This window comes from Hemiscyllium ocellatum, chromosome 31, assembly GCF_020745735.1.
Source record: "Hemiscyllium ocellatum isolate sHemOce1 chromosome 31, sHemOce1.pat.X.cur, whole genome shotgun sequence".
Classification (NCBI taxonomy): Eukaryota; Metazoa; Chordata; class Chondrichthyes; order Orectolobiformes; family Hemiscylliidae; genus Hemiscyllium; species Hemiscyllium ocellatum.
In genome coordinates, this window is record NC_083431.1 from 46,944,886 (window position 1) to 46,972,866 (window position 27,981).

The window sequence follows — 27,981 nt, forward strand, 5'->3', positions numbered from 1 at the left end:
AATCTCATCCCATTTACCAGCACTTGGCCCATATTCATTTAAACTGTTCCTGTTCATATACCCATGTAGATGCCTTTTCAATGTTGTATTTATATCAGCTTCCACCACTCCCTCTGGCAGCTCATTCCATACACGCACCACCCTGTGTGTGAAGAAGTTGCCCGTGAGGACCCTTGTAATTTTTTTCCCCCTCTCACCTTAAACCTATGCCCTCCAGTTCTGGATTCCACCACTCAAGGGAAAACACATTATCTATTTACCCGATCCATGCCCGTCATGATTTTATGAACTCCTACAACGTAAGATCTCCCCTCAGCCTCCGGTGCTCCAGGGAAAATAGACCCAGCTTATTCAACCTTTCCATGTAGCTCAAACCCTCTAATCCTGGCAACATCCCTGTAAATCTTTTCTGAAACCTTTCAAGTTTCACAACATCCTTTCAATAGGAGGGAGATCAGAATTGCATACAATATTCAAAAGTGGCCTAAACAACATCCTGTACACTCCGCATCATGTCCTCCCAACTCAGATATTCAATGCTCTGACCAATAAAGGAAAGCATACCAAACGCCTTTTGCACTATTCTATCTACCTGCGACACCAATTTAAAGGAGCTATGAACCTGCACTCCAAAGTCTCCTTGCTCAGCAATACCCCTCACGACCGTACCATTAAGTGTATAAGTCCTGCTCTGATTTGCCTTTCCAAAATGCAGGACCTCGCATTTATCTAAATTTAACTCCATCTGCCACTCCTCAGCCCTTGGTCCATCTGATCAAGATCCCACTACACCACCAATTTTGGAATCATCTGCAAACTTCCTAACTAGACCTATGTTCACATCCAAATCATTTATATAAATGACAAAAGGTAGAGGGACCCAGTACCTATTCTTGTGGCACTCTACTGGTCACAAGCCTCCAGTCTGAAAAACAACCCTTCACCACCACCCATTGTCTTCTACCTTTGAGCCAGTTCTGTGTCCTAAATGGCTAGCTCTCCCTGTATTCCGAGAGATCTAACAAGCCTACCATGAGGAATCTGATGATCGCCTTACTGAAGTCGATATAGATCATGTCCACCACTCTGCCCTCATCAATCCTCTTTGTTACTTCTTCAAAAAGCTCAATCAAGTTCGAGAGATACTATTTTGCACGCACAAAGCCATGCTGACTATCCCTAATCAGTCCTTGCCTTTCCAAATATATATAAATCCTGTTCATCGTGATTTCCTCCAACAACTTCCCACCACTGAGGTCAGGCTCACTGGTCTATAGTTCCTTGGCTTGTCCTTTACCCCCTTTCTTAAACAGTGTCACCACGGTAGCCAACCTCCAGCCTTCCGACACCTCACCTGTGACTATCGATGATAAAAACATCTCAGCAAGAGGCCCAGCAATCATCTCCCTAGCTTCCCACAGAGTTCTAGGGTACACCTGGTCAGGTCCTGTGGAGTTATCCACCTTTACAAATTTTAAAATATCCAGCAACACCACTTCTGCAATATGGACATTTTTCAAGATATCCCCATCTACTTTCCTACATTCTATATGTTCCATGTTCTTCTCCACAGTAAACACTGATGCAAAATACTCATTCAGTACCTCCCTCATCTCCCGCGGCTCCACACAAAGGCCACCTTGCTGATCTTTGAGGGGCCCTATTCTCTCCCTAGTTACCCTTTTGTCCTTAACATATTTGTAAAAACCCTTTGGATTCTCCTTAACTCTATTTGCCAAAGCTATCTCATGTCCCTTTTTTGCCCTCCTGATTTCCCTCTTTAGTATACTCCTGCTGCCTTTATATTCTGAGGATTCACTCGATCCCCGCTGTCTATACCTGACATATGCTTCCTTCTTTTTCTTCACCACAACCTCAATTTCTCTAGTCATCCAGCATTCCCTGCCCCTATCAGCCTTTCCTTTCACCCTAACAAAATACTATCTCTGAACTCTCATCTCATTTCTGAAGGCTTCCCATTTTCCAGCAGTTCCTTTACCCGTGAACATCTGCCCCCAATCAACTTTTGAAAGTTCTTGCCCAATACCATCAAAATTGACCTTCCTCTAATTTTGAACTTCAACTTTTAGATTCAGTCTATCCTTTTCCATCATTTTTTAAAAAACTAATACAATTATGATCACTAGCCCCAAAGTGCTCCCTCACTGACACCTCAGTCACCTGCCCTGCTTTATTTCTCAAGAGTAGGTCAAGTTTTGCACCTTCCATAGTAGGTACTATTGACTACAGGGAGCGTGCGGGTAAGTGGAATTGAAATGCCCAACAGCCATGACTAAATGGTGGACTGCACTTGATGGGCCGAATGGCCTTGCTTCCAATCCTATGTCTTATGATCCATCCACATACTGAATCAGAAAAGATACTTGCACAACACTTAAGAAATTTCTCTCCATCTAAACCCTTAACACTATGGCAGTCCTAGTCTATGTTTGGAAAGTTAAAATCCCCTGCCATAGCCACCCTATTATTCTTACAGATAACTGAGATCTCCTTACAAATTTGTTTGTCAATTTGTCTATAATTGAATCCCAATAAGGTGATCATCCCTTTCTTACTTCTGAGTTCCACCCAAATAAGTTCCCTGGATGTATTTCCAGGAATATCCTCCCTCAGCACAGCTGTAATGCTATCCCTTATCAAAAACATCACTCCCCCTCCTCTCTTGCTTCCCTTTCTGTCCTTCCTGTAGCATTTGTATCCTGGAACATTAAGCTGCCAGCCCTGTCCATCCTTGAGTCATGTTTCTGTAATTGCTATGATATCCCAGTACCATGTTCCTAACCATGCCCTGAGTTCATCTGCCTTCCCTGTTAGGCCTCTTACATTGAAATAAATGCAGTTTAATTTATCGGTCCTACCTTGTTCTCTGCTTTGTTCCTGCCTGGTTGACTCGGTCTTTTTCCCAACTGTACCAGTCTCAGATTGATCTCTTTCCTTACTATTTCCCTGGGTCACCCCTCCCTCCACCCCACCTTACTAGTTTAAATCTTCCCAAGCAGCAGTTGCAAATCTCCCCGTGTATATTAATCCCCTTCCAATTCAGGTGTTATCCCGTTCTTCTTGTACAGGTCACTTCTACCCCAAAAGAGATTCCAATAATCCAAAAATGTGAATCCTTTTCCCATACACCTGCTCCTCAGCTATGCATTCATCTGCTCTACCCTCCTATTCCTGCCCTCACTAGCTCGTAGCACCCAGGGGTAATCCAGATATTACTATCTTTGAGGACCTCCTTTTTAAATTCCAGCCTAACTCTCTGTAATCTCCCTTCAGAATCTCAACCTTTTCCCTTCCTATGTCCAGATTAGATTACTTACAGTGTGGAAACAGGCCCTTCAGCCCAACAAGTCCACACTGACCCGCCGAAGCGCAACCCACCCATACCCCTACATTTGACCCCTTACCTAACACTACGGGCAATTTAGCATGGCCAATTCACCTGACCTGCACATCTTTGGGCTGTGGGAGGAAACCGGAGCACCCGGAGGAAACCCACGCAGACACAGGGAGAACGTGCAAACTCCACACAGTCAGTCGCCTGAGTCGGGAATTGAACCCGGGTCTCAGGCGCTGTGAGGCAGCAGTGCTAACCACTGTGCCACCGTGCCGCCCACTGTGCCACCGTGTCATTACTTCCAAGTACCCCTTTGAGAGCTTTCTGCACCCTCTGAGATATCCTTGATCCTGGCAACAGGAAGGCAAAACACCATTCTAATTTCTCACTGCCAGCCACAGAAATGTCTGTCTGCGCCTCTGACTAGAGAGTCACCTATCTCAATCGATCACTTGGAACCCGACATACCCCTCGTGACATCACAGCCATTTTCGGTACCAGAAACTTGGCTGTACATACTACATTCCCCTGAGAGTCCATCACCACCTATCTGCTCCAAAACAGCATGCTTGTTTGAAATGGGGATAGTCACAGGAGACTCCTGTACTGCCTGTCTCCCTCTCCTACCTTTCCTGGAGTTAACTCATCTACCTGGCTGTATCTGCGGCTTTTCTCCCTTCCTATAACTACCATCCATCACATCCTCTAGCTCCAGTAAATTTCTTATTGCCTCTAACTGTTGCTCCAACCCGATCACTGCAATCTGATAGGATTCGCAACCAAACATACGTCCGGCAGGCGTAATCATCTGTAACATGGAAACTCTCCCTAATCTCCCACACCCGACAGGAAGAACGCATCACTCTACTAAAGGCAATCTTTTGCTCCTTCACAATCTACAGATCCAAAAAATAGTTCAGTCTTACAGCTCTAAAAACACAGCTGCCGACTAATTTAGTACTAATGATTTACATTTTTAAAACTCATTCAAGAGATAGATCTCAAAGCATAATCAATACAGAACCCAATCTATTCACTATTGTAAATTTACAGCAAGGTTACACTTAAAAACAATGCATTTATCTGCTCCTGTGCTGTAAGCTCTCCCACACAGGTTCCTCCAAGGTCAGCTATGAATTTCACTGTCTGCTCATTTTTCCTAGACGCAGTCCGAATTTCCGGATACACTTGAGTTCAAATAGCAAAGGCAGGAACTGTGCAGATTTGCTGCTGTGTCAGACAGCAGTGTAGACTTTTTTTCACTGACCATGCAGTCACTACCTTTGTCTATCATCCTTCTTTTAAAGTGCCATTGTTTTGATCTTTTTTCCTGAAATTCAAGAATCACCTCCAACACCTAAAATATCTCAAAAAAGGAGCAGCTCTTAGAGCCACAAATTTTTCCCATCTTCCATCTTGGATTACCCAGAATCCTTTGTTTTGTTGAAAGTTCCTCCATCTTTTTCACCTTTTGAAGTCTCTTGAAGTCTAGGTCTTCTATAGAAAAGTTGGACACAACGGTCTGGATCTTCCAATAGCTAGATAATCTTTTTTGCAGCACAGATGAGGGCTACACATGGAACCCTGCAGAATCCCTGGCATAGCAAACTCAGAGAATTGCCCAGAAAATTGAGATTCTAATGGACAATTCCCCAATGCTTAGAACCCTCCAAAAGCATTCATTTAAACCTGGGAATGCAGATGGGTCTGCTGGAGTTAAGTAAATAAGTTACTCAGGAAATGTTACTCAGGAAAAGTTAGACATTTAGAAACTCTTGGCTAACTATTAAAATGGTACCCAATGTATAATATTCACTCCCAACTAGACCTTCTCCAGATCGTGACCCACCATCACTCCAACCCAATCCCCTCCTCAAAAAGACCCAACCCCTCCACCATCAGGACCCAATACTCACCACCCAGGTGCTGAACCTGACTCTATCCTCGCACCCCATCCCAACATATGGTAAACACAGCATCACTTAATTGGCCCCCGTGACACCTTGCCCCACACTTTATGCCTCTTTCGCAATGTGTCTGTCTGTCTCTCTCTCGGAGAAATTTGTACAATGTATTATCATTAAATATCACCTTAAAAGTCAGCCAATGCATTCTTACTGTCTTTTTAACCTAGCTTTCCAGTTCACATTGGCCAGCTTTAATTTCGCACTCTTATATATCTTTCAACTGAACAACACTAACCTTAGGTGCACATTCTTCCTCACCTCCATTTTCAAAATGAACATGAAATTCCATCACGTTATGATCACTGTCCCTTGAGACGTCCCTTCACCACAAGGTTATTTATTCATCTTGTCTCTTTACTCACAGCCAGTCTCGAATAGGTTACTTTTTGGTTGGCTAAGAAAATGTAGCAAATGGAGTCCATGACTTCACTTTCCAAACTATCTTTGCCAATCCGATTCACCCAATTTACATGTAAATTGATGAGATTATTTTGTCTTAACTTGTTGGACAATTTAAAGAGACAAGCATAAAAGATAGGAAGGAGGAGGATGCAAAGTTAGGGTAGGATGATTCATGACAGAAGTTGTAGACAAGAATGAATTCGGTAACAGAGAGCCAATCTAAGCCAGTTTGATGTTTAGGGGCCAAGGACAAATCCTTGGGACACTCTAGATTTGATCACAGTAGGACTGAAGAATACATATTGGGGAAATGTACTATTTTCCAGACAAACAAGAATAAAAATATACAAGGGTAGTTTCTAGAAAGGAAATGAAGAGAAGGGACAGTAGAAGTGGCTTAATGATCAAACATGAAGAGTTTGAGGAAGCTTGGCACACTACTGTCACTTAGGATATGTTTGGTAACTGGGCAACATAACAGATAGCTAAGGATCAAATAAACCTGGAGCTAAGTGGTAATGCAAATTCAAGGTCTGGAGGAAATAGCTGATTGTACAACGATAGTTTGTATAGCAATTTATAAGGTTTTGGTGAGATTTGAGAGAAGAGGTGGACAACTTTAAATAGAATAGGCAAGAACGATAGCTAGCTTCATAATGGGTGGGAGATGGAAGAGACAGAGAAACAGGAATTGAGTAAGAGTCTAGTCTAGGAGGAACTGGTTAATGGAAATGGTGGCAGTCAAGCAAATATTCGCACTTGCCTGTAAAATGGTTCTTGTATCACAGTGCATCAGAATAACATTCCAATGCTCCAAAGATGTGGTTCAGGAGTTGATTTTAACCCTTGCAGATCAAGAACACACACCAAAAACCCGATGCATGATAGCTGGTGGCTCTACAGCCATATAAAGTTTTCTGTATAGTCAAATATGGGATAATTAAATAAACATGAGTCTCTAATGTTACAATCCTTGTATAAAGATAAATAACAAATTGCAGTTCTTGATGATGGTTTGAATTATCAGAGGTCCTAGGTGAGGTGAGTTTCTTCAACTAGCAAGATAATCAAGTAAATAATTGAGTCCATACAGCCCAAGAAGATATAAAACAGAACCTACTGTCTGAAGAATGTAAGCAGACCAGGGACGGGAGTGTCTCAACATTCATCAGCTCAACATCAAGGAAAACAGTAAAGATTCCTGCTTCCTATGCCATCGGTTGGACAAAACAGGCAAGAGAGCAGACAGATGGAAGCAGATCAAATCATCTTCAATGATGGAGAAATGTGGATATGACGATCATTTCAAATTTTCAGTTATTTGTTTTATTTGCTTCCCTGCCTGATAAATTTTCACAAGTTTAATTTTGCATCTCTTGTTTTTACTACAAGGGTGAATCTAAAGCATTGATGGGCTCAGTAGAGCAATAACACTGATAATGATACTTGAACAGGCCCACAGACATAATACATCCAACACTCTCATCCTACAAGTGCAGTATTCAACCTCCTTCACACTGATACATCTGTCCAAATGCATCGCCATCGTTGCTCATCAGAATCCAAGGAACAAAGATGAGGCCTTCTGGTAATTTACAGCTCAGCCATCAACAGAATTGCTATTTTTAAAAGAACTGGAGTTTATTTTTAATGTGGATCTAAAAAGTAAGTTTGCATGTTCTCTTTTTATTCAGGAGATTCTGTAATCTTGTATTTCTGAATTATTCCTAGAGTAATTGAAACACTGATGGGGAGGATCTTGCACAATCTTGACTAGATCGCATAAATGCTGGAAGGATTTTCATGATGATTGGAGAGTCTTCAATTAGGGGTGACAGGCAAGGCCATTTGGGACTGAGATGAGGAGAATTTTTCATCCAGAGAATAAAGCGGCTGTGGAAGTCTCTGCCACAGGCAGTGGTTGAAACCAAAGCACTGAATGTTTTTGAGGAGTTAAGATACAGTTCTTAGATCTAAAGGGACCAAAGGTTATAAGGAGAAAGCAGGAACAGGGTATTGTGGTAAATGATCAGCCATGATCATACTCCTGTGCTGAATGGCCTACTCCTATTTTCTATGTTTCTATGAATCTAGCGCATAGGAGATGAATTAGACTGTTCAGTTGAAATTATCACTAGAAAATGACACCATGGGCTAATAAGCGCTTCATAAGGTTTTATGAGTGAGAAGAATCACCGAGTTATTTTTATAAGCAAGCAGTACAAAAAGCATTAAAAAAAACAGGATTATTGCCCTTTTCTCTAGCTTTATGCCATGCTTCAATATGTTATTCCAAGTGAAGAATGCTTCATTGAAAATACAGGAACAGATGATTTGTTTTCTCTTTTTATTCAAAGAATCACTTCTGTGGCTTCAGCTTACACTACAGGAGTTCTGTGCTGACTTCCATTCCTTTCACACTTCTCCCAATTATGGATGACTGAATTACGGTAATTCAGCCTAAAATTGCAGAAAGCCTGCAGAATTTTACATCTATCAATTTTAGTACAGCCTATTTTACGAAAGCATTTTCTTTCTAAACAAAAATGTTAAATGCTTCTACTTTGCATGTTTTCCCAACCTTTCATCTTGGAGGTATTGATTCATGTTGGATTAAGTTTCAGGTATCAGCCAGGACTTGATGCAACCAACAGGTTATTCTACCATATCGATCACTTAACATCCACAATGACACTACTACCTCACGGACAAGCACTAGGAATAGGCGAGGCGATGGCCGAGTGGTATTATCACTGGACTGTTAATCCAGAGAACCAGGTAATGTTCTATAGACCTGCGTTCAAATTCCACCACAGCAGATGGAAATCTGAAATTAAGTGTCTAATGATGACCATGACTATTGTTGGAAAAACCTATGTGTTCCATAAATGTCCATTAGGGAAGGAAACTGCCAACTTTACGTGGTCTGGCTTACATGTGATTCCAGACCTGCAGAAATGTGATTGACTCTTAACAGCCCTCTGGGATGGGCAATAAATGCTGGCCAAGCCAGCGATGCCCCCATCCTATGAATAAATAAAAAAAGTTAACTGCAACAATCAGTCTTGTTGCTTTTTTTCCTATATTTTCTGATCAACCTGTCAGAGATGATGGAAGGACATGACCCCTGTGCCACAAGTGCCCAGTGGTCATGCTCTTTACAGCATGAACTAACTCTGCAAATGAGGAGGAGGAGCCAGTGTGGGACTGGGGTGAACAAAGTTAAAAATCGCACAACATCAAGTTCGAGTCCAATGGATTTATTTGGAAGTACTAGCTTTCAGAGCGCTGCTTCTTTGCCAGGTTGCTACCTAATGAAGGAGCAGTGCTCTGAAAGCTAGTACTTTCAAATAAACCTGTTGGACTATAACCTGGTGTTGTGAGATTTTAAACTAACTCTGCAGAGATCACCTCCTTAATCACCACTTGCACAGCTGATCCCAAGTTGTGGGTGCACTGAGTAGCAACTGTGGATAGGTAAAACGTTGGCTGGACAGCCTTGGAACCATAAGATCAATGCCACCAAATTGCAAAGGGGAAGACTATGGACCTATGGCTCCCTTCAATCTTGGAAAGCACTGCAGGCAGTGACTGCCACGTGGGCCCAGAATGTGCATGCATTATCTTGGCTCTGGCAAAAGTAACTGGGTCAGTTAATGCAGGGTTAACCAGCAGATTGTAAAGTTAAGCTGTAGAGGTTGTGATCATGGTCCTTTGTTCAGGCTCCTTACCCTAGGCTGCAGAGACTGTTTTGCAAACACCAGCAACTACTGTAAATGAAATGAGGCGGCAACAACAACTTATCTGATTACATAGCTATGAATGTACACATCTAGGAAAGTCAGGGGGATATGGAGAGCTTGGCTGAAACTTCATGAGTATAGATAACACATCTGCTTCAAAAACAGATTTCTGCTATTTATAAGATGTATTATATGCTGATCTAGAAAATGCAAATTTTACTGATATATTGAATATTACAGAGATTGTTATTATTCCTGGCATCACATTAACTTTCCATAGAACCATAGCAATGCTATAGAACACGGTTTTGTGGGGAGGGGGGGGGATAAGAATGTGGGCACGCTTCAATTTATTTTATCCATCCTGACCCAAAAACACCCTGATGTCCTTTCTAATCCCATCTTCCTGCATACGCTCCATAGCTCTGCAGTTTATAGCACTTACGGTGCAGATTCAGGAACTTTTCAAAAGAGTTTAGGGTCTGAACCTTCACCACCAACTCAGGCAGCAAGTTCCAGACACCCACCACCCTCTGCAAAGAAATGTTCTTCCTCACATACCATCTAATCCTTCTGTCATTTCCCTTGAATCTATGATTTTTGGGTTTTGAGCTCTCTATCAAGGGATATCTCCACCTCTAGCCCTTACAATTTTGTATAGCTCAGTCATGTTCCCCCATCACCCTCACCTCTATATTCCAAGGAAAACAAGCTCAATCTCTACAATCTCTCCTCATAGCTATAATCCTCTAGCTCTGGCACCATTGTTGGAAATCTCCTCTACACCCTCTCCAGAGTAATTATGTCCTTCCTGCAAATGTAGTGACCAGAACAGCACACAATACTCCAGGTGTGCCCTCACCGCTATCTTATACAGTTACATCATTGTATGCCTACTTTTGTATTCTACACCTCTGTCAACGATGGCCATATTCCTTCTTTCCAATATTATCTACCTGTACTGCTACTTCTGGGAACCCAGTGCACTTGCATGCCAAGATATCTCACTTCATCTACCCCGCTCAGTATATTCATGCTTATCTCAAGTGTTCAAGTATAGTAACTTGGAAAATAATTCGGGGAACATAGTATGAAATCAACTCAGCAATAACTGGCATGCCCACTGTACCCTGAACTTAGTAAAATATTCCAAGTTGATTGACATTAGCTTCATCAACAATTCATACATTTATGAAATGAACAACAGAATTGTTACTTAGATTACAAAGCAGAGGCCATTCGACACATTGTTTCCATGCTGATCCTCTGAGGGAGCAATTCACTTAGTCACTCTCCTGCCTTCTATCCTAGCCCCATATTTTGCCCCTTTCCAGATAATGATCTCATTTCCTTTCAACTGCTCTGATTCACTTCACTTTCCACATACACTCAGGCAATGTGCGTTCCAGATCTTAACCATTCACCATAAGAAAAGGCTATCCTCATGTCGACATCGTTTCTTTTGCCAATTATCTTAGATCTGTCCTCTGTTGGTCTTTATTTTTCCAACAGTGGAAATAATTGCGCTCTTTCTAGTCTGTGGAGACCCCTCTCGAGTTTGAATACCTCTATCAAGCCTGCTCTTCATAAAGAACTGACACACCTAAAGAAGCTGAAGTAGGACAGGTAACTAAATGCTTGGTCATAAAGCAATTATAGACAACATTTTAAAATAGAAGGCTTGATATAGAGGGAGGTTTTGGGAAAGAATTAGAGTTCGGGGACAAACAGCTAAAGGCACAGGTGCCAACTGCAAATGACAATGATATCCAGAAAGGTAGAGTTGGAAGAAGGTTGTAGGCTGAATGAGGTTACACATACAGGGAGGATGAGGTGATTTAGGGCACTGAACAAAAGGATGGGAATTTTAAAATTGAGATGTGGAAGACCAGGTGGCAATGTAAGTCAATGAGCAAAGGAGTGATAAGTGAACAGGACTCAGAGGAGGCAGCACCTGCAGTTCTGCAGAATATGCCTTACTTAGTAATGCAAGGTGTTTTTTTTAAATAAATAGCAACATAAAAACAAGGATTTCTACCTCTTTGTTACTATCTAGCTCTCCACATTTTTCTAGACTTACAGCCACACAACTCCACACTGGACAGGGGAGATTGCAAACGATATCCCATTTTAAAACAGTTTGTGAGGGATGGCATTTGTGAGGAAAAAGTGAGGTCTGCAGATGCTGGAGATCAGAGCTGAAAATGTGTTGCTGGAAAAGCGCAGCAGGTCAGGCAGCATCCAAGGAACAGGAAATTCGACGTTTCGGGCATAAGCCCTTCTTCAGGAATGAGGAAAGTGTGTCCAGCAGGCTAAGATAAAAGGTAGGGAGGAGGGACTTGGGGGAGGGGCATTGGAGATGTGATAGGTGGAAAGAGGTCAAGGTGAGGGTGATAGGCCGGAGATGTCAGGAAGAAGACTGCAGGTTAGGAGGGCGGTGCTGAGTTCGAGGAATTTGACTGAGACAAGGTGGGGGGAGGGGAAATGAGGAAACTGGAGAAATCTGAGTTCATCCCTTGTGGTTGGAGGATTCCTAGGCAGAAGATGAGGCGCTCTTCCTCCAGCCGTCGTGTTGTTATGGTCTGGCGATGGAGGAGTCCAAGGACCTGCATGTCCTTGGTGGAGTGGGAGGGGGAGTTGAAGTGTTGAGCCACAGGGTGGTTGGGTTGGTTGGTCTGGGCGTCCCAGTTTTGCATTTCTTGCAGTTGCAGGGGAAGGTGCCGGGAGTGGAGGTTGGGTTGGTGGGGGGTATGGACCTGACGAGGGAGTCACGGAGGGAGTGGTCTTTTCGGAACGCTGATAGGGGAGGGGAGGGAAATATATCCCTGGTGGTGGGGCCCGTTTGGAGGTGGCGGAAATGACGGCGGATGATACGCTGTATATGGAGGTTGGTGGGGTGGTAGGTGAGAACCAGTGGGGTTCTGTCCTGGTGGCGGTTGGAGGTGCGGGTCTCAAGGGCGGAGGAGCGGGAAGTGGAGGAGATGCGGTGGAGGGCATCGTCGATCACGTTTGGGGGGAATCTGCGGTCCTTGAAGAAGGAGGCCATCTGGGCTGTACGGTATTGGAACTGGTCCTCCTGGGAGCAGATGCGGCGGAGACAAAGGAATTGGGAATATGGGATGGCGTTTTTACAGGGGGCAGGGTGGGAGGAGGTGTAGTCTAGGTAGGTGTGGGTTTATAGTAGATGTCTGTTTTGATTCGGTCGCCCGAGATAGAAATGGAAAGGTCTAGGAAGGGGAGGGAGGAATCTGAGACGGTCCAGGTGAATTTGAGGTCAGGGCGGAAGGTGTTGGTAAAGTGGATGAACTGTTCATCCTCCTCGTGGGAGCACAAGGCAGCGCCGATACAGTCATCGATGTAGCGGAGGAAAAGGTGGGGGTGGTACCAGTGTAGTTGCGGAAGATGGACTGTTCCACATATCCTACGAACAGACAGGCATAGCTGGGGTCCATGCGGGTGCCCATGGTAACTCCTTTAGTTTGGAGGAAGTGGGAGGATGGCATTTGTGAGCTGAGATTACCAATTGCAAAATAATTTGTTCCTGTGGTAATTACTAGCACATACTTTACAGCAGATAAATGTGCCGACCTGATCTCTTCAATCATTTTAATGAGTATCAAGCAGCACTATACAGTCAATATTACTTAGTTCATCTTTATCCTGGTGCACTGAAGTCACCATAGTCCCAGAGAACAATTGGACTGCTCTCTTATTACAGGGGACAGAGAGAAGAGAGACAGAGAAACAGACAGAGTCAGAGAGACACACACACAGAGACAGAGAACGACGCAATGGGGGGAGAGAGAGAGAGAGAGAGAGATAGTGAGTTGAGAAGATGAGACTTTCATGGTAACCTCAGCCAGAGCTGGAACTGAACCGGCACCCACTGTCTTCACTCTGCATTGCAAACCAGCCATCCAACCAACTGAGCTAACCAACTTCCCCTCCCCATTCTCTCACAGTGTATCACATTGTAATTCGCAACCATAAATCTCTTCGAAGCAAATCTATTTACTACGTTATAGGCAACAAATATTATCAGAAAAAGTTAAACAACAGCTGACAGGTTAATGTTTAAGGTTTGTGCGAAGATTTGTAGCTCGGGTGCTCATTGTTGTGGTTCTGTTCGCCGAGCTGGAAGTTTTTGTTGCGAACGTTTCGTCCCCTGGCTAGGCGACATCATCAGTGCTTTGGAGCCTCCTGCAAAGCGCTTCTTTGATGTTTCTTCCGGTATTTATAGTGGTCTGTCCTTGCCGCTTGTCCTTGTCCTTGATGTTTATTCCGCCGGTGGTACAGAGTTACAATATAATATTGATTTCAGGAATTTATAGAAGTTAACTGACATCTCCAACAAGCCTGGACTTGCAAAGTGTCTGAACAAATATATTGCACTCTCCACACTTCAGCCACACAAATGCATGAAGAACATTCAAGAGAAATGGTCATGTTCTAACAGCAATGACTCTTCAAAATGTGTGGTTTGCAATGACATTTCACAAATCTGAAACAGGAGGCTTTGCAACTTGTGGAGGTTCAAGGTGAGAGAGGGTGAGAGGTGAATCAAGTGGGTGGATCACCATGTTAATCAGTGCCAGTATTTTTATGCTTTTTCTCTATTCTTTATTTTAAGAGCCACCTTCACAGTTGTCAAATGGATCAGTGCACAGTTAGAACCACAGTTTTGCATAAGGTTGCACTGAACAGGAGTGGTCACGTGCTTTATCCACCCAAGTTGCCTAAGCAGAAATTTTGGCCCCCAATCTTCCCAAGATTCAACTGCTACCAAGATGTGACTTAATTAATTGAACTGGTGAGTAGTTGTAGTCGCGTGATAAAGAAAAACAGTGTCAGCAACATGAACATACAGTTGAATGCAGCTCTTTCTCTATTAGTAACATTACCACAGAGATGCAACAGTCAAGGAGGATAGCTCTTTGGGGGAAATCTCAAGTTAACTCTGTCAACTAAACCCATTGTGGGAGATGCAAAGCTGCCTTGGGAAAGGTCAAACAATGCAAGCCCCTTTCAGCTTGGCCTTGGAGGAGCACTGGTAGAACAGGATGGTTTAAAAAAATTTCAAACACTGCAGACCTTAGCCAGGTCAAGGAGGAATTAGCGGCCTGGTCACTTATCAACGTAATTGAAGAAATTACTCCCATTCTATCAAAATTAACTGGATACTTATAATGTAACCAACTGGCATAACTAGCTAAATGGTTTCCCATGCTTACACTAGACTTAAATACACTTATGTACACGAAATGTTCATCTATGGTTCTCCATTATGAGACACCCATCACAGTTTTCAACCTGAAAGCCTTTCCCTCAGCTTCATAATGACAGCAGTCATGTGTTTTCACATTGCTTTGGGCTTGATCAGTCAAAAAAACATACACCAACCTGGGCTATGTTCGCCTGAGAGGCCAGGCGGATCATGATGTCCAGTTTCTCCAGTTTCACATAGATTGGATCATTGTACTTCACAAAGAATACCTTTATCTCCTGCTTCAGAATTTCAGGCCTGAAAATTAACACATGTGGCTTTGTTACAAAATTTTGCCTTTTGAATCTTTCCATGTCTGCCCCAACAAAGTTGCCTTATTATCCTCACTGATCATTACATTTCCCTAATTTATATATATATGATGTCTTCTGGTAACATCAAGAAACAGGAGAAAAATAACCTTTCATGGGTCTTTACTATCTTTACCGATTAGTTTGATTAGTTATAACAGTGTTCCCAGTCTTAAAAATTAAAATAATCAGCTGCCCATAATTCCCTCAATAAAGAATATGAAATTTGGATGGGTTGAATTATCAAGGATATCTCTGCCACAGGAAGGAGTTGGCAAATATTTATTTTTTTCATTTGCTATTGGGATGTGAACTTCACTGGTGGGCCAACATTTATTGCTCATCCCTTGGGCAGCTGTCTTACGAGGAAAGGTTGCACATTCTACACTGGTATCTGCTCAAGTTTACAAGAGTAGGAGGTGACATTATTACAACCAAAAGGGCAGATGTTTCCTCTTTTGGTATAATCCAGAATAGGGGGTCATCGATTTAACAAATAACTGGGGTCATCCATTTAAAAGCAGAGATTATGCGAAATGTTTTCTCTGAAAGAGTTGAGCGTCTTTGGAACTCTCTTCTCAAAAATATGACAGAGATGAGTAGATTCTTGTTAAGCAAGGGGGCGAAAGGTTAAATTGGAGGCAAGTAGAAAGGTGGATTTGAGGATACAATCAGATAAACCATAATCTTATTCAATGGTGGGACTTGCGAGAGGGGCTGAATGGCCTACTCCAGCTCCCAAAGTTCATTCACTGTTGGAGCTGCATCCTTCCAGGGAAGTGGAGATTGTACCATCATGCTCCTGACTTGTCTCTTGAAGATGGTGAACAGGCTTTGGGGAAGTAAGAGGGCGCCTCACTGAATTTCTAGCCTGTGTCCTAATCCTGTAGTCCCAGTATTTACTTGGCTAATTCAGCTTGGGCCAGGTTGATGGTAACCCTCAACACATTAATAATTGCAGAAAATGGTCTATCAGGAATGGTTCACCTGAGCTGGAAGGTGGCAAACATATCCCATCCCCAAGACCTGTGTGTGGTCTAAGAGCTGACAATGTGGTACAGTACTGAAGGAGTGCAACACTCTCAGAGGTGCTGGCTTTCAGTTATGATGTTAAACTTAGATATTGCCTGCCTTCTTGGGTGGAGAGAAAGATCCCATGGGATAGTTTAGAACAAAAAGGAATTCTGCGCATTGTTCGATAAATGCAAACTGCAAAAAAGAACAAAATGAGAAAAGTTCTACTCAAACTCTTCAAATTCTTAACAAGGCCTTGGCATTAATTATCTCTAAAAATTCATATTATTTGTTCATGACTCCCCAAGGGCCTGTGTTATCAGGGTCCTTCAATCATTTACAACAGTGATAAAGGAAAAATGAAATGGAGAAGTTAGTTTTAGAGTATGCTGCTACTTCTGGCACCAGAATGATTCAGACAGTCTGTTTATAATTGCCTGACAGCTCAGTGTACTTTAAGTATTCAGCTCAGTTCCCACAGTAAGAATGGCAAAAGCGTGTATGGAATAAAAATGAGATGGGGAAAAACATTGAGAACTGAGAAGTAGCAGAAATATATATATCAACGTGAGAATAACAGTCATGCTTCAGTTGGGACAGCTCTTCAGAATTGGTGCAGCCACATTAACGGCCCACTTATCACCTTATAATAAATGTGATTATTAAATATTCTTAAAACTATGCTTTACCATGTACATTTTAAATGGTAGAGCAATGCACTATTTAGACAGTATGCGAAGGGTATGGAATGAGAAGTGACTCTGAAGCAACTCTGCCAAACCTTGAAAGCAACAAAGAAACAGCAGCTCCAACCTTGTGTCTGGCTACCACCAGCTAATAGATCAGTGTGTCTGCACTTTGTAGAGCTAAACATAATGGCTAGATAGGGTATGATAGCATTCTTCATCACAATGAAGAGTAATGTACATGGTAACCTTGATTATCTGAACGACACGGGTGGGGAGAATTTTGTTCGGACAATCAAATGCTCAGATAATCAAATGTTTGGATAACACTGTTTACCCAAGCACTGGGACCTTGAGATCTTGTTCAGATAATCCAAAAATTGTATAATTGATATTCGGATAACCGAGGTTGCACTGCAGTTGAAGAGAAACGACAGTGATACGAGGTGCGAACTGACTACGATGAATTGGGAAATGTTACTGAAAGGAATGACAGTGGATAGGCTATGGCAAACACTTTAAGAGTGAACGGGTGAACTGCAAAAATTGTTTATTCCTGTCTGGCACAAGTAAAAAAAAGAAAACAGTGGCCAAACCATGGCTTATGAGGGAAATTAGAGATATTACGTTGAAATAAAATCTATCAAAGTTAGCAAGAACGAACAATAGACCTGAGGATTGGGAATAGTTTAGAAGTCAGCAAAGCTGGACCAAGAGGAGGAAAACAAAGTCTGACAGTAAGCTTGCAGGCAACACAAGAACTGACTGCAAAGGTTTGTATAGCTATATAAGGAGAAAAAGAGTGAAAACTAATGCAGTTCTCCGACAGTCAGAAACAAGGGGAGTTCATAATGAAAAACAAAAAAAGTAGCTGATGAACTAAAATCATACTTGGCTTCTGTCTTCACAAAGGAGAAAACACACAACATACCAGAAATGATGGTGAGCACAGGGGTTGGCGAGAGGGAGGAACTGAAGTAATTCTGTATTAGTAAAGAAATGGTGTGGGAGATATTGGTGGGATTGAAGGCAGATAAATCCCCAAGCCTGACAATTTACATCTAAGATTATTTAATAAAGTGGCCCTAGAAATAGTGGATGAGCTGAGTTCCATCTTCTAAGAGTCTTTACACTCTAGAACAGTCCCTACGGATTGGAGGATATATAATGTAACCCCAATATTTAAAAGGTGAATGAGAAAAAGAATCATAGTTCAGTGAGTCTGACATTGATAGTGGGGAAGAGGCTATAATCCATTATCAAGGATTTTATAACAGAGCACTTACAAAATAGTGGTAGAATCAGACACAGTTAGCATGTATTTACAAACGGGAAATCATGCTTCACAAAGCTCCTGGAATTCTTTGAGGATGTAACTTTGAGTTTTATGGGGCAGCCATTGGACGTGTTCATTTGGACTTTCAGAAGATTTTCGACAAAGTTCCACATAACAGATTAATGTGTAATAGTAAACTGTATGGGATTGGGGGTAGTGCGAGACGGATAGAAAACTGGTTAGCAGACAGGAAACAAAGAGTAAGAATAAACTGGTCATTTTCTGAATGGTAGGCAGTGACTGATCGGGTTCTGCAAGGACCATAGAGTCCTAGAGATGTACAGCACAGAAACAGACCCTTCAGTCCAACTCGTCCATGCCGACCAGGTATCTCAACCGAATCTAGTCCCACCTGCCAGCACCCAGCCCATATCCCTCCAAACCCTTCCTATCTATATACCCATGCAATGGTACTAGCCTCCACCACTTCCTCTGGCAGCTCATTCCTTACACATCCCACCTTCTGTGTGAAAATGTTGCCATTTAGGTCTCTTTTATATCTTTCCCCTCTCAGCATAAACCTATGCCCTCCCCGATCCCAGGGTAGAGACTTTGTCTACTTATCCTATCCATGCCCCTCACGATTTTATAAACCTCTAGGGAAAACAGCCTCAGCCTGTTCAGCTTCTCCCTATAGCTCAAATCCTCCAACCCTGGCAACATCCTTGTAAATCTCTTCTGAACCCTTTCAAGTCTCACAACATCTTTCCAATAGGAAGGAGACCAGAATTGCACACAATATTGCAAAAGTGGCTTAACCGATGTCCAGTACAGCCGCAACATGACCTCCCAACTCCTGTACTCAATCCTCTGACCAATAAAGAAAAGCATACCAAACGCCTTCTTGCCTATCCTATCTACCTCCGACTCCACTTTCAAGGAACAATGAACCTGCGCTCCAAGGTCTCTTTGTTCAACAACACTCCCTGGGACCTTACCATTAAATGTATAAGTCCTGCTAAGATTTGCTTTCCCAAAATGCAGCACCTCACATTTATCTGAATTAAATTCCATCTGCCAATTCTCAGCCCATTGGCCCATCTGATCAGGATCTCTTTATAATCTAAGGTAACTTCCTTCGCTGTCCACTACATCTCCAATTTTGGTGTCATCTTCAAACTTACTAACTATACCTCTTATGCCCACATCCAAATCATTTATATAAATGACGAAAGGTAGTGAAACCAGCACCAATCCCTGTGGCACTCCACTGTTCACAAGCCTCCAGTCTGAAAAACAACTCTCCACCACCACCCTCTGTCTTCTACCTTTGATCCAGTTCTGTATCCAAATGGCTAATTCTCCCTGTATTCCACGAGACCTAACCTTGCTAATCAGTCTCCCATGGGAAACCTTGCCTTACTGAAGTCCATATAGATCACATCTACTGCTCTGCCCTCATCAATCTTCTCTGTTACTTCTTCAAAAAACTCAATCAAGTTTGTGAGACATGATTTCCCACGCACAAAGCCATGTTGACTATCCCAAATCAGTCCTTGCCTTCCCAAATACATTTACATTCGTCCCTCAGGATTCCCTCCAACAACTTGCCCACCACCGAGGTCAGGCTCACCGGTCTATAGTTCCCTGGCTTGTCCTTACTGCCTTTCTCAAACAGCGGCGCCACTTTAGCCAACCTCCAGTCTTCCGGCACCTCACCTGTGACTATCGATGATACAAATATCTCAGTAAGAGGCCCAGCAATCACTTCTCTATCTTCTCACAGAGTTCTAGGGTACACCTGATCAGGTCCTGGGGATTTATCCGTTTCAAGATATCCAGCACTTCCTCCTTTGTAATGTGGACATTTTTCGAGATGTCACCATCTATTTCCCTACAGTCTATATCTTCCATATCCTTTTCCACAGTAAATACTGATGCAAAATATTCATTTAGTATCTCCCTCATTTTCTGTAGCTCCACACAAATGCCACCTTGCTGATCTTTGAGGGGCCCTATTCTCTCCCTAGTTACACTTTTGTCCTTAATGTATTTGTAAAACCCTTTGGATTCTCCTTAAGTCTATTTGCCAAAGCTATCTCATGTCCCCGCTTTGCCCTTCTGATTTCCCTCTTAAGTATACTCTTTCTGCCTTTATACTCTTCTAAGGATTCACTTGATCTATCCTGTCTGTACCTGACATATGCTTCCTTCTTTTTCTTAACCAAACCCTCAATTTCTTTAGTCATCCAGCATTCCCTATTGCTCCCAGCCTTCCCTTTCACCCTGACAGGAATATACTTTCTCTGGATTCTTGTTATCTCATTTCTGAAGGCTTCCCATTTTCCAGCTGTCCCTTTACCTGCGAACATCTGCCTCCAATCAGCTTTTGAAAGTTCTTGCCTAATACCTTGGCCTTTCTCCAATTTAGAACTTCAACTTTTAGACCTGGTCTATCCTTTTCCATCACTCTTTTCAAACGAATAGAATTATGGTCGCTGGCCCCTAAGTGCTCCCCCACTGACATCTCAGTCACCTGCCCTGCCTTATTTCCCAAGAGTAGGTCAAGCTTTGCACCTTCTCTAGCAGGTACATCCATATACTGAATCAGAAAATTGTCTTGTACACACTTAACAAACATTGACTGGCAGAGCAGGCACAAGTAGTTGAATGGCCTACCCCTGCTCTTAGTTTCTATGACTCAGATTTGAATCCTGTGCCAACACAGCCAATCTCTACCAGAAAAGGTGGAGAAGGTAGTGCTCCTGCTGTTGGGAAAATCTGGAGATTAGAATTGGTTGTCAGATTCTAGGCTGAGAGTTGGTCAGAATCTGATATTTCTTCATATCTCTAATTAAGAGTGAGATCTACAAACACTGGTGTACAGGAATACTGCACTGAGTAACTTGCCTCCTGACTCCCCAAAGTCAGTCCATCATCTACAAGGCCTAAGTCAGGAGCATGATGGAATCGTCCTCTTTTGCCTGGAGGGGTGCAGCTCCTATAACACTCAAGAAGCTGGACATCATCCAGGACCAAGCAGCCTACTTGACTGGTACCACATCCTCAAGCATCCACTCCTTCCACCACTGACACTCAGTAACACCAGCAATTTGCTGCAGAAATTCCTGAAGATCCTTAGACAACACCCTCTAACCCATGACAACTTCCATCTTGAAGAGGGCAGCAGGTAGGTGGCAATGCCAACAGTTAAGTTCCTCTCCAAGCCACTCACAATCGCAATTTGGAAATAAATAGTTATTTTTTCACTGCCACTGGAATTTCCTTCCTCCCGGCATTTTAGGTAAAAACAACGACTGCAGATGCTGCAAACCCGGATGCTGCCCGAACTGCTGTGCTTTTCCAGCACCACTCTACTCCAGAATCCGGCATTTTAGGTCAACCTAAGACACGTGGGCTGCAGCTCAAGAGGCAGCTCACCACCACTTTCTCCAGGGCAACTAGGGGCAGACAATAAATGCTGACCCAGCCAGCGGTGCCCACACCCCATGTGTAAATTTTAAAAACAAATGAAAGCATACACAGTGTTGGATAAGCACTTGAGCTTTTGACTATGTCCAGACCACTATTAGCTCCACAATGTGGAGCTGTCCCCCTTTACGGCAATAAAACCTCAAAATATTAAGCTATTAATGAATTACTTCCCACACACTTAATGCTCTTTGTTCAGGAACACTGCAGGGTTTGTTTTAGATGGTACAGAGAGCTGATGTTGTTAAAAGGATGGTAAAAGGAAGGCAGAGGAGTTATGGCAATTAGCAAAACAAAGGATTAGAATGGTTTGGGCTAACTATAGCAAGGTCCACTGGTGTGCCTGGAAACCCCAAAAGAATGGGAAAAGTGAGGATTCAACCTTTTGGTAGTACTGGAAAGCAAGTGGAATCTGTTGTGATCAGAAAGCACAAAGACAGGTAAGCAGGAGTCTAGAAATAAATCTATTGCCCACACACACATACCAACTCTAGACTCACCTTTTCTGTACAATAAGATTAATATTTCTCAAGGCGACATATTGAACCTCTGGCTCCCCAGACAGAAGGGTGACAAGAGGTGGAGCCAACTTCTTCAGAATGGTGTTGTAATATTCAGAATCCTTAGGCAGAAGCTCAATAAACTTCATCAGCACTTTGACAGCCGAAAGCACAACCGCAGAGTTTGCGTGAGAAAGTCGTGGGGTCACACGTTCACAGATACTAGAAAGGAAAAGAAAATAAAAGAACTTTTAAACTTGCAGAAAGTTTTACTTCAAATAACTGCAACTTGAAGTTAATACTTGGTAACTAACTTGGACTCATTTGGGAGTCAATTTGGAGCTAACCAAGCCAAAACAAAAAAGACTACTAGCAAAGTTGTGTGTGTAATCAGCAGACAGCAGTGTCAGCTCTGAATCGGCCCAGAGACCACACTGAAGTTATTAACTCCTTCTTTCCATTTAAATCGATACGTCTCGCAGGCAGACAAGCAACTCCTCTGAGTTGGAAATGCCAATGGAAGGGAAGGAAAGCTAAGTTGATGGTCTGCATTGCTGCAAATGTTTGGTTAGGTATTTCCTCCCACGGACTTACTTTTCCTTCAAGTGAAGCCGATGAAGCGTCTGCATTATGACCAACTCTCAAAGAGAGATCTTAATCATATTATAGAGAGAATGCATGCTTCTTTATTACATTGCACAAATCACTATTAAAGCCCAACAGCAATCTCAAAGGTCCTTTCCAAATCGCGATTCAAGACCAACTTTTGAAAAATTATTAACTAACCTGCACTTTACCACTCAAAATAAATCACTTGTAGAATTCGGCACAAGCACATGCACACTTAACATCAAATGGAAGACTGAGTGAAATCCTAATACAACACTGCAAACATTATTGATTCTTCGAGAAATCAACCACTTAAATCAACGTGGGAAACGTCAAGGGGCCAAATGATGACGAACACTCAGTACTATGCTGAGCGGGAATAACCATCTCTGCATACATAGTAAAAGCAATGATGCAGAAATAGGGTGACAGCAACAGTGACTCAGTGATGTGCAACTGAGGTACTGAGTTGCAAACACCAGACCATCTGCTCCACTACCAATCCTTAAAGGCCACTGGCCTTGCCAAATAAAATGATATCAAGTGAAGTGTCGCCAGAGGGTAAGGCAGAGTGAGAAGATATAATCAAAAGATGTTAAGTCACAATTTTCAGAAGTTCAATGAATGTGTTTGCTCAATGCAGCTATATAAAACATTCTCCCCACGCCCATGCATCCATCCTTCTGCCACTGACCAGTAACAAAGGCTATTAGAGGTTATTACTGGAATTTCACTAGCCAGCATCTAAGTTAGGAGCTCACCCCTGTGCCTCACGTTCATCCTTGGGGTTGTAATTTGAAAGGCAGTCAAGTATGAAGATCTGACCCCACTCGGTACATTCATTGAGAGCAGTGATGAGTTTGTTGATGTTCTGAGGATTGAGGTCGAGCAGGTTACTGTTGGGGTGGGATTCACTAATCTCAGACAGTGCTGCCACAGCATTCGCAACCACCTACGAGAAGAGACAGCAAAAGGAGAAATATTTTCACCATGAGAATAAATTTACAAATTAAATAAAAACATTGGTCTTTAAATTCAATTACTTGGTTGTCGAATGGGTTGACTGAATAGGTCTTGCTCCCCAGCAACCCACCCCAGAGAAATTCTATCCCTCCAAATGTAAGGAAATACCGTTACCTCTCCAAAACCCATGCAGAGAAGGGTCAGTAAGATGCATATTTCTCTCTTCGGCCATTCACACAGCCCACATGAAAGCCTTGTAAGAAAGTATATTTCTTTCTCACACATAGATCAGTTAGACCCAGCCCCCTTGGTCACAGAGGCCTTGCTTAAAGATAATTCTTGGCCAGAGTCCAAATTTCCCATCTGACGGCAAAGTGTAATAGGCCAATTGTCCTGATCTTTATTCAGCAACATTAAAAGATGCCAGGTAAGCCACTTCGGACTGAGGTGGGGAGAGATTTCTTCCCCCAGAGTGTCTGAGCCCATGGAATCCTCTGTTACTGAAAGCTGTTGAGGCCAAAGCATGAGTATTTCCCAGGCAGATTTAGATATAGTTATTAGGTCTAAGGGATCAAAGGGAAGGGGAATACAGCATAGAGTTGGATGATCGGTCATGATGATGTACAATAACAGAGCAGGCTCAAAGGGCTGAATGGCCTGCTTCTGGCCCTATTTTCTCAGTTTCTAACAGTATCAGCAATACCCAAGGTATCAAACCCACTGGATTCAATGTACATGCTTTTTGATTTTATTTACATCAGAAAAATTACGATTTACCACTAAAGTCTACATCTCAAATAGAACTAAAATCAGACATGCCTGACACTGGACCCAGCTGTTCTACAACGTCACTCCCATGAGGAAACATAGTTTTCTTTGGTACTTATCACATCAGGACACCACAATGTGAATTATCGCTAACACAGTACTTTCAAATTCCGTCACACACCTAACGTGGGAAACACGGCAGCCAATTCAGACTGCTTTTAGAGGGAAAAAGTGAGGACTGCAGATGCTGGAGATCCGAGCTGAAAATGTGTTGCTGGAAAATCGCAGCAGGTCAGGCAGCATCCAAGGAGCAGGAGATTCAACATTTCGGGCATAAGGAAGGGCTTATGAGGGATCCAGCTTTATGACAATAACTAAATATTCTGTATTCTTGCAATGTTGAATGATGATAAACATTGGCCAGACCACCTTCAAATAGTGCCCACAGCAGTACAATCATTTTCTGAAACAATTCATTGCAGGATTCGGTTTCCTAGAAGATAAAGCTGAATTCTGTCCACCTTGTTTCCTCTCAATAATGAGCACTGAATGTACCAAACAACTCAGACTCATTAGGATCATAAACAAACAGACCAATAAACATTGCCAGTCCATTTCATTTCATTTCATTTCAAACAGCAAGACAATTGCTGTCTTGGATGGCAAACATACAGGCATAGTTAATTTCAATTTAGTCAATGATCCACTTTTTCAAAGTCAGTACTGCCAGATCACAGGCACACAACAGATTAATTATAATGGAATGAAATTCTTTCCTAATAACAGTTAAAAGTCACCGATTTCTGAAGCACAGATACCTATGCAGAATCTAACTATCGTTGGCTAAAATATGCAGAGTAGTATTGACATAGAAGGCAAAAGCACCTGAAATAATACTGAAAGGAATACAGCACCTCAAATCACAAATTAAAGCAGGCATTTTTAAAAGATCTATTCAGTGAAGCAAAAACATAAAGGAACAAATATTTGACAGAACTATGCATCTCTCTAAATCCAATGCCCTTGCACAGCCATCACCATAGATATATTACCAGCCGGAGACACAATGTACAAAGCATGCCAATACCATCTTCTGGCAGCAAACTGCTATAGTAATCATTTGCTTTTAAACTTCAGGTACACTTCAAAGCCTAGACTGGAAAAGTCATTCCTTCTTGAGCTTTTCATTTCACTTTGTCAAAATTCATTCTTGAGATATGCATATTACTGGCATTTGTTACACATCCCTCATTATACTTGAGAAGGTAGTGAAGAGCCACCTCTGCAGTTAATGTGGTGTAGGCACAGCCGTACTGTTTGGAAGGGAGCTCCAAGCATTTTGATCCAGTGAGTGAACGAGCAGCAATATAGTTCGAAGACAGGAGGGTGACAGGCTCAGTGGGTAAGTGATGATGTTCCTGTGCATTAATTGTCCTCCATCCTTCTAGATGGTGGATAGGGTGCTGATCAAAAAAGCTGCTTTGTCCTGGATAGTATCAAACTTCTTTAGTGTTGGAGCTGTGCTCATCCAAACAAGTGGTAAGTAATTCCATCATACTCTAGTCTTGTGCTTTGTAGATAGTGGTAGACTCCGGGGCATCAGGAAAGGAGTTACCATAGAATTCCCAGCCTCTAATCTATTCTTGTACCTTTTTAGTGTGATAGGGGATGCATCTCCCTCATGGTCTGGACTGTACATTCCTTTTGCCCTCCTGACCAACAGTTTCCCTACCACCATGGAAAGAGTCTACTTCAACACACAATCATTTGGGAGAATCTTCAACTAAGCAAGTTGAAATCCTCCAATGTTCTCTATCACCATCAGTTTAAAGAAATATAAAAAAAATGTTGTGATCAGACTCTTCAGTACATTGCTGGGAGCAGACAACTAATTCTGCTCCCTCAATCTTTGGTGACCATTTGTCTCGGAGCTCAGCACATGTGTTGGAAAGGCAGGTGGACCTGTGGTTAAACAAACAAAATGGAGAAAAACTAATCCATAGAACCAGAATGTCTATCGACAACATCTGCATCTTCAGTATACCGTTAAGTGGCAGCAAAGCCTGGACAACCTACACCAACCAAGGAAAAAGGCTCATTCACCTCCATCTCATATCGCATGGAACGACAAAGTCAACCACGAAGCAGTCTGTTCTGGGACAAACGTGCCCTGTATATTGATGCTAATGAATAAGCAGCTTCACTGGTTTTGGCAGGTGGACAGGTCTTAAGATGGCCACCTTCCCAAAGATATGCTTAACGGTGAGGCAGCTGTATACAGAATACTCAAAGCTCTGATAAAAGGATACTGTCAGAGAGAGAGAAAGGCCTTCACCGTTCATCCTGCCATGCAGAAACTCCAGCTGATGATCGATGGCAATATCAGCTGTGGGCAGAAATTCACTTGTGATGTGACATCACAAGTTCCACGGCCAATGCCAGCCCGACAAATAAGACATCGAAAAGGGACCACCTCAAACCCCCGCTGGAAAAGGACAACTTTGTGTGTGGTACTGTGGCAGACTGTGCCTTTCCAAAATCAGTTTGTTCAGCATCTAGGCGAGTGCACCAAATCATCTTCTCTAACCTCAAAATTCTGAGGCTGCTTTCCAGTTGTGTCTTGCAAATGGAAGAATTTCCATCCATCAGGTCTGGGGGTTTCGAAAACATAGTAAAACGTTCCAAGGCAAACTACAGTTGCGCAATATCTGACAAAAATTGCTATCAGGCCGTAAAAGACACCTGGAGGCTGGAAGAACACAGCAAGCCAGGCAGCATCAGGAGGTAAAGTCAACATTTTGGGTGCAACCCTTCCTCAGGACTAGGGGTAGATGTGGGGGGAGCTGCAGATGAAGGGGGAGGCAGGATCAGGGTGACGTGATGAGGATAGGTGAAAACAGGGAGAGGGTACGACCTGGTTGGCCAATGAGAGGAATGAAGCTGGTTGGTGGCCGGAAGGAAGGGCCAATGAAAGGAATGGAAGGGAAGGAGGAGTGGCTGGGAAGGGAGGTTATTTAAAATTGGAGAACTCAATGTTGGGTCCTCTGGGCTGAAGGCTGCCTAGGTGGAAGATGAGATTGTTCCTCCAATTTGTGGTCTGATTCACTGTGACAACGGAGGAGACTGTGGACAGTTATGTCGGAGAGGGAATGGGAAAGGGAATTAAAATGGGCAGTGACTGGGAGGTCAGGTCAGCTCTGTCAGTCTGGCTGAGATGCTCAGCAAAACATGCCCCGAATTTACATTTGGTCTCCCCAGTGTAGAGAAGACCACATCAGGAGCAGCAGATACAGTAAACAAGGTTAGAGGAGAGGCAGGGGAACCTCTGCCTCACCTGGAAGGACTGTTTGGGGCGGGGTGGTTTTGCAACTTTTATGGTTGCAGGGGAAGGTCCATGGGGGTTGGGGTGGGGAGGTGTTGGTAGGGAGACTGGTGAGAACCAAAGATTGGCGAAGGGAATGGTCTTTGCAGAAAGCGGACAGGGATGGGGGAGGGAACACTGAACACAGCACATTACAGGCCCTTTGGCCCTCGATGTTGCACCCACCTGTGAAACCAATCTGAAGCCCATCTAACCTACACTGTTCCATTATCATGCATATGTTTATCCAATGACCATTTAAATGCCCTTA

The 27,981-nt window shown here is 42.9% G+C and overlaps 1 protein-coding gene across 2 annotated transcripts in view; it reads right to left on the bottom strand.

The window, feature by feature from the left end:
• The window catches only part of ap2b1 (adaptor related protein complex 2 subunit beta 1), a 313,188-nt gene that overhangs the window by 229,048 nt on the left and 56,159 nt on the right, over positions 1–27,981 (bottom strand). For both annotated transcript variants that reach the window (XM_060848300.1, XM_060848299.1), the window contains exons 6-8: positions 23,380–23,570; positions 22,010–22,231; positions 14,868–14,988 (exon numbers count right to left, since the gene is read on the bottom strand). In XM_060848300.1, the coding sequence (XP_060704283.1) occupies positions 14,868–14,988; positions 22,010–22,231; positions 23,380–23,570 (534 nt within the window). The remainder of the gene's footprint in view (positions 1–14,867; positions 14,989–22,009; positions 22,232–23,379; positions 23,571–27,981) is intronic.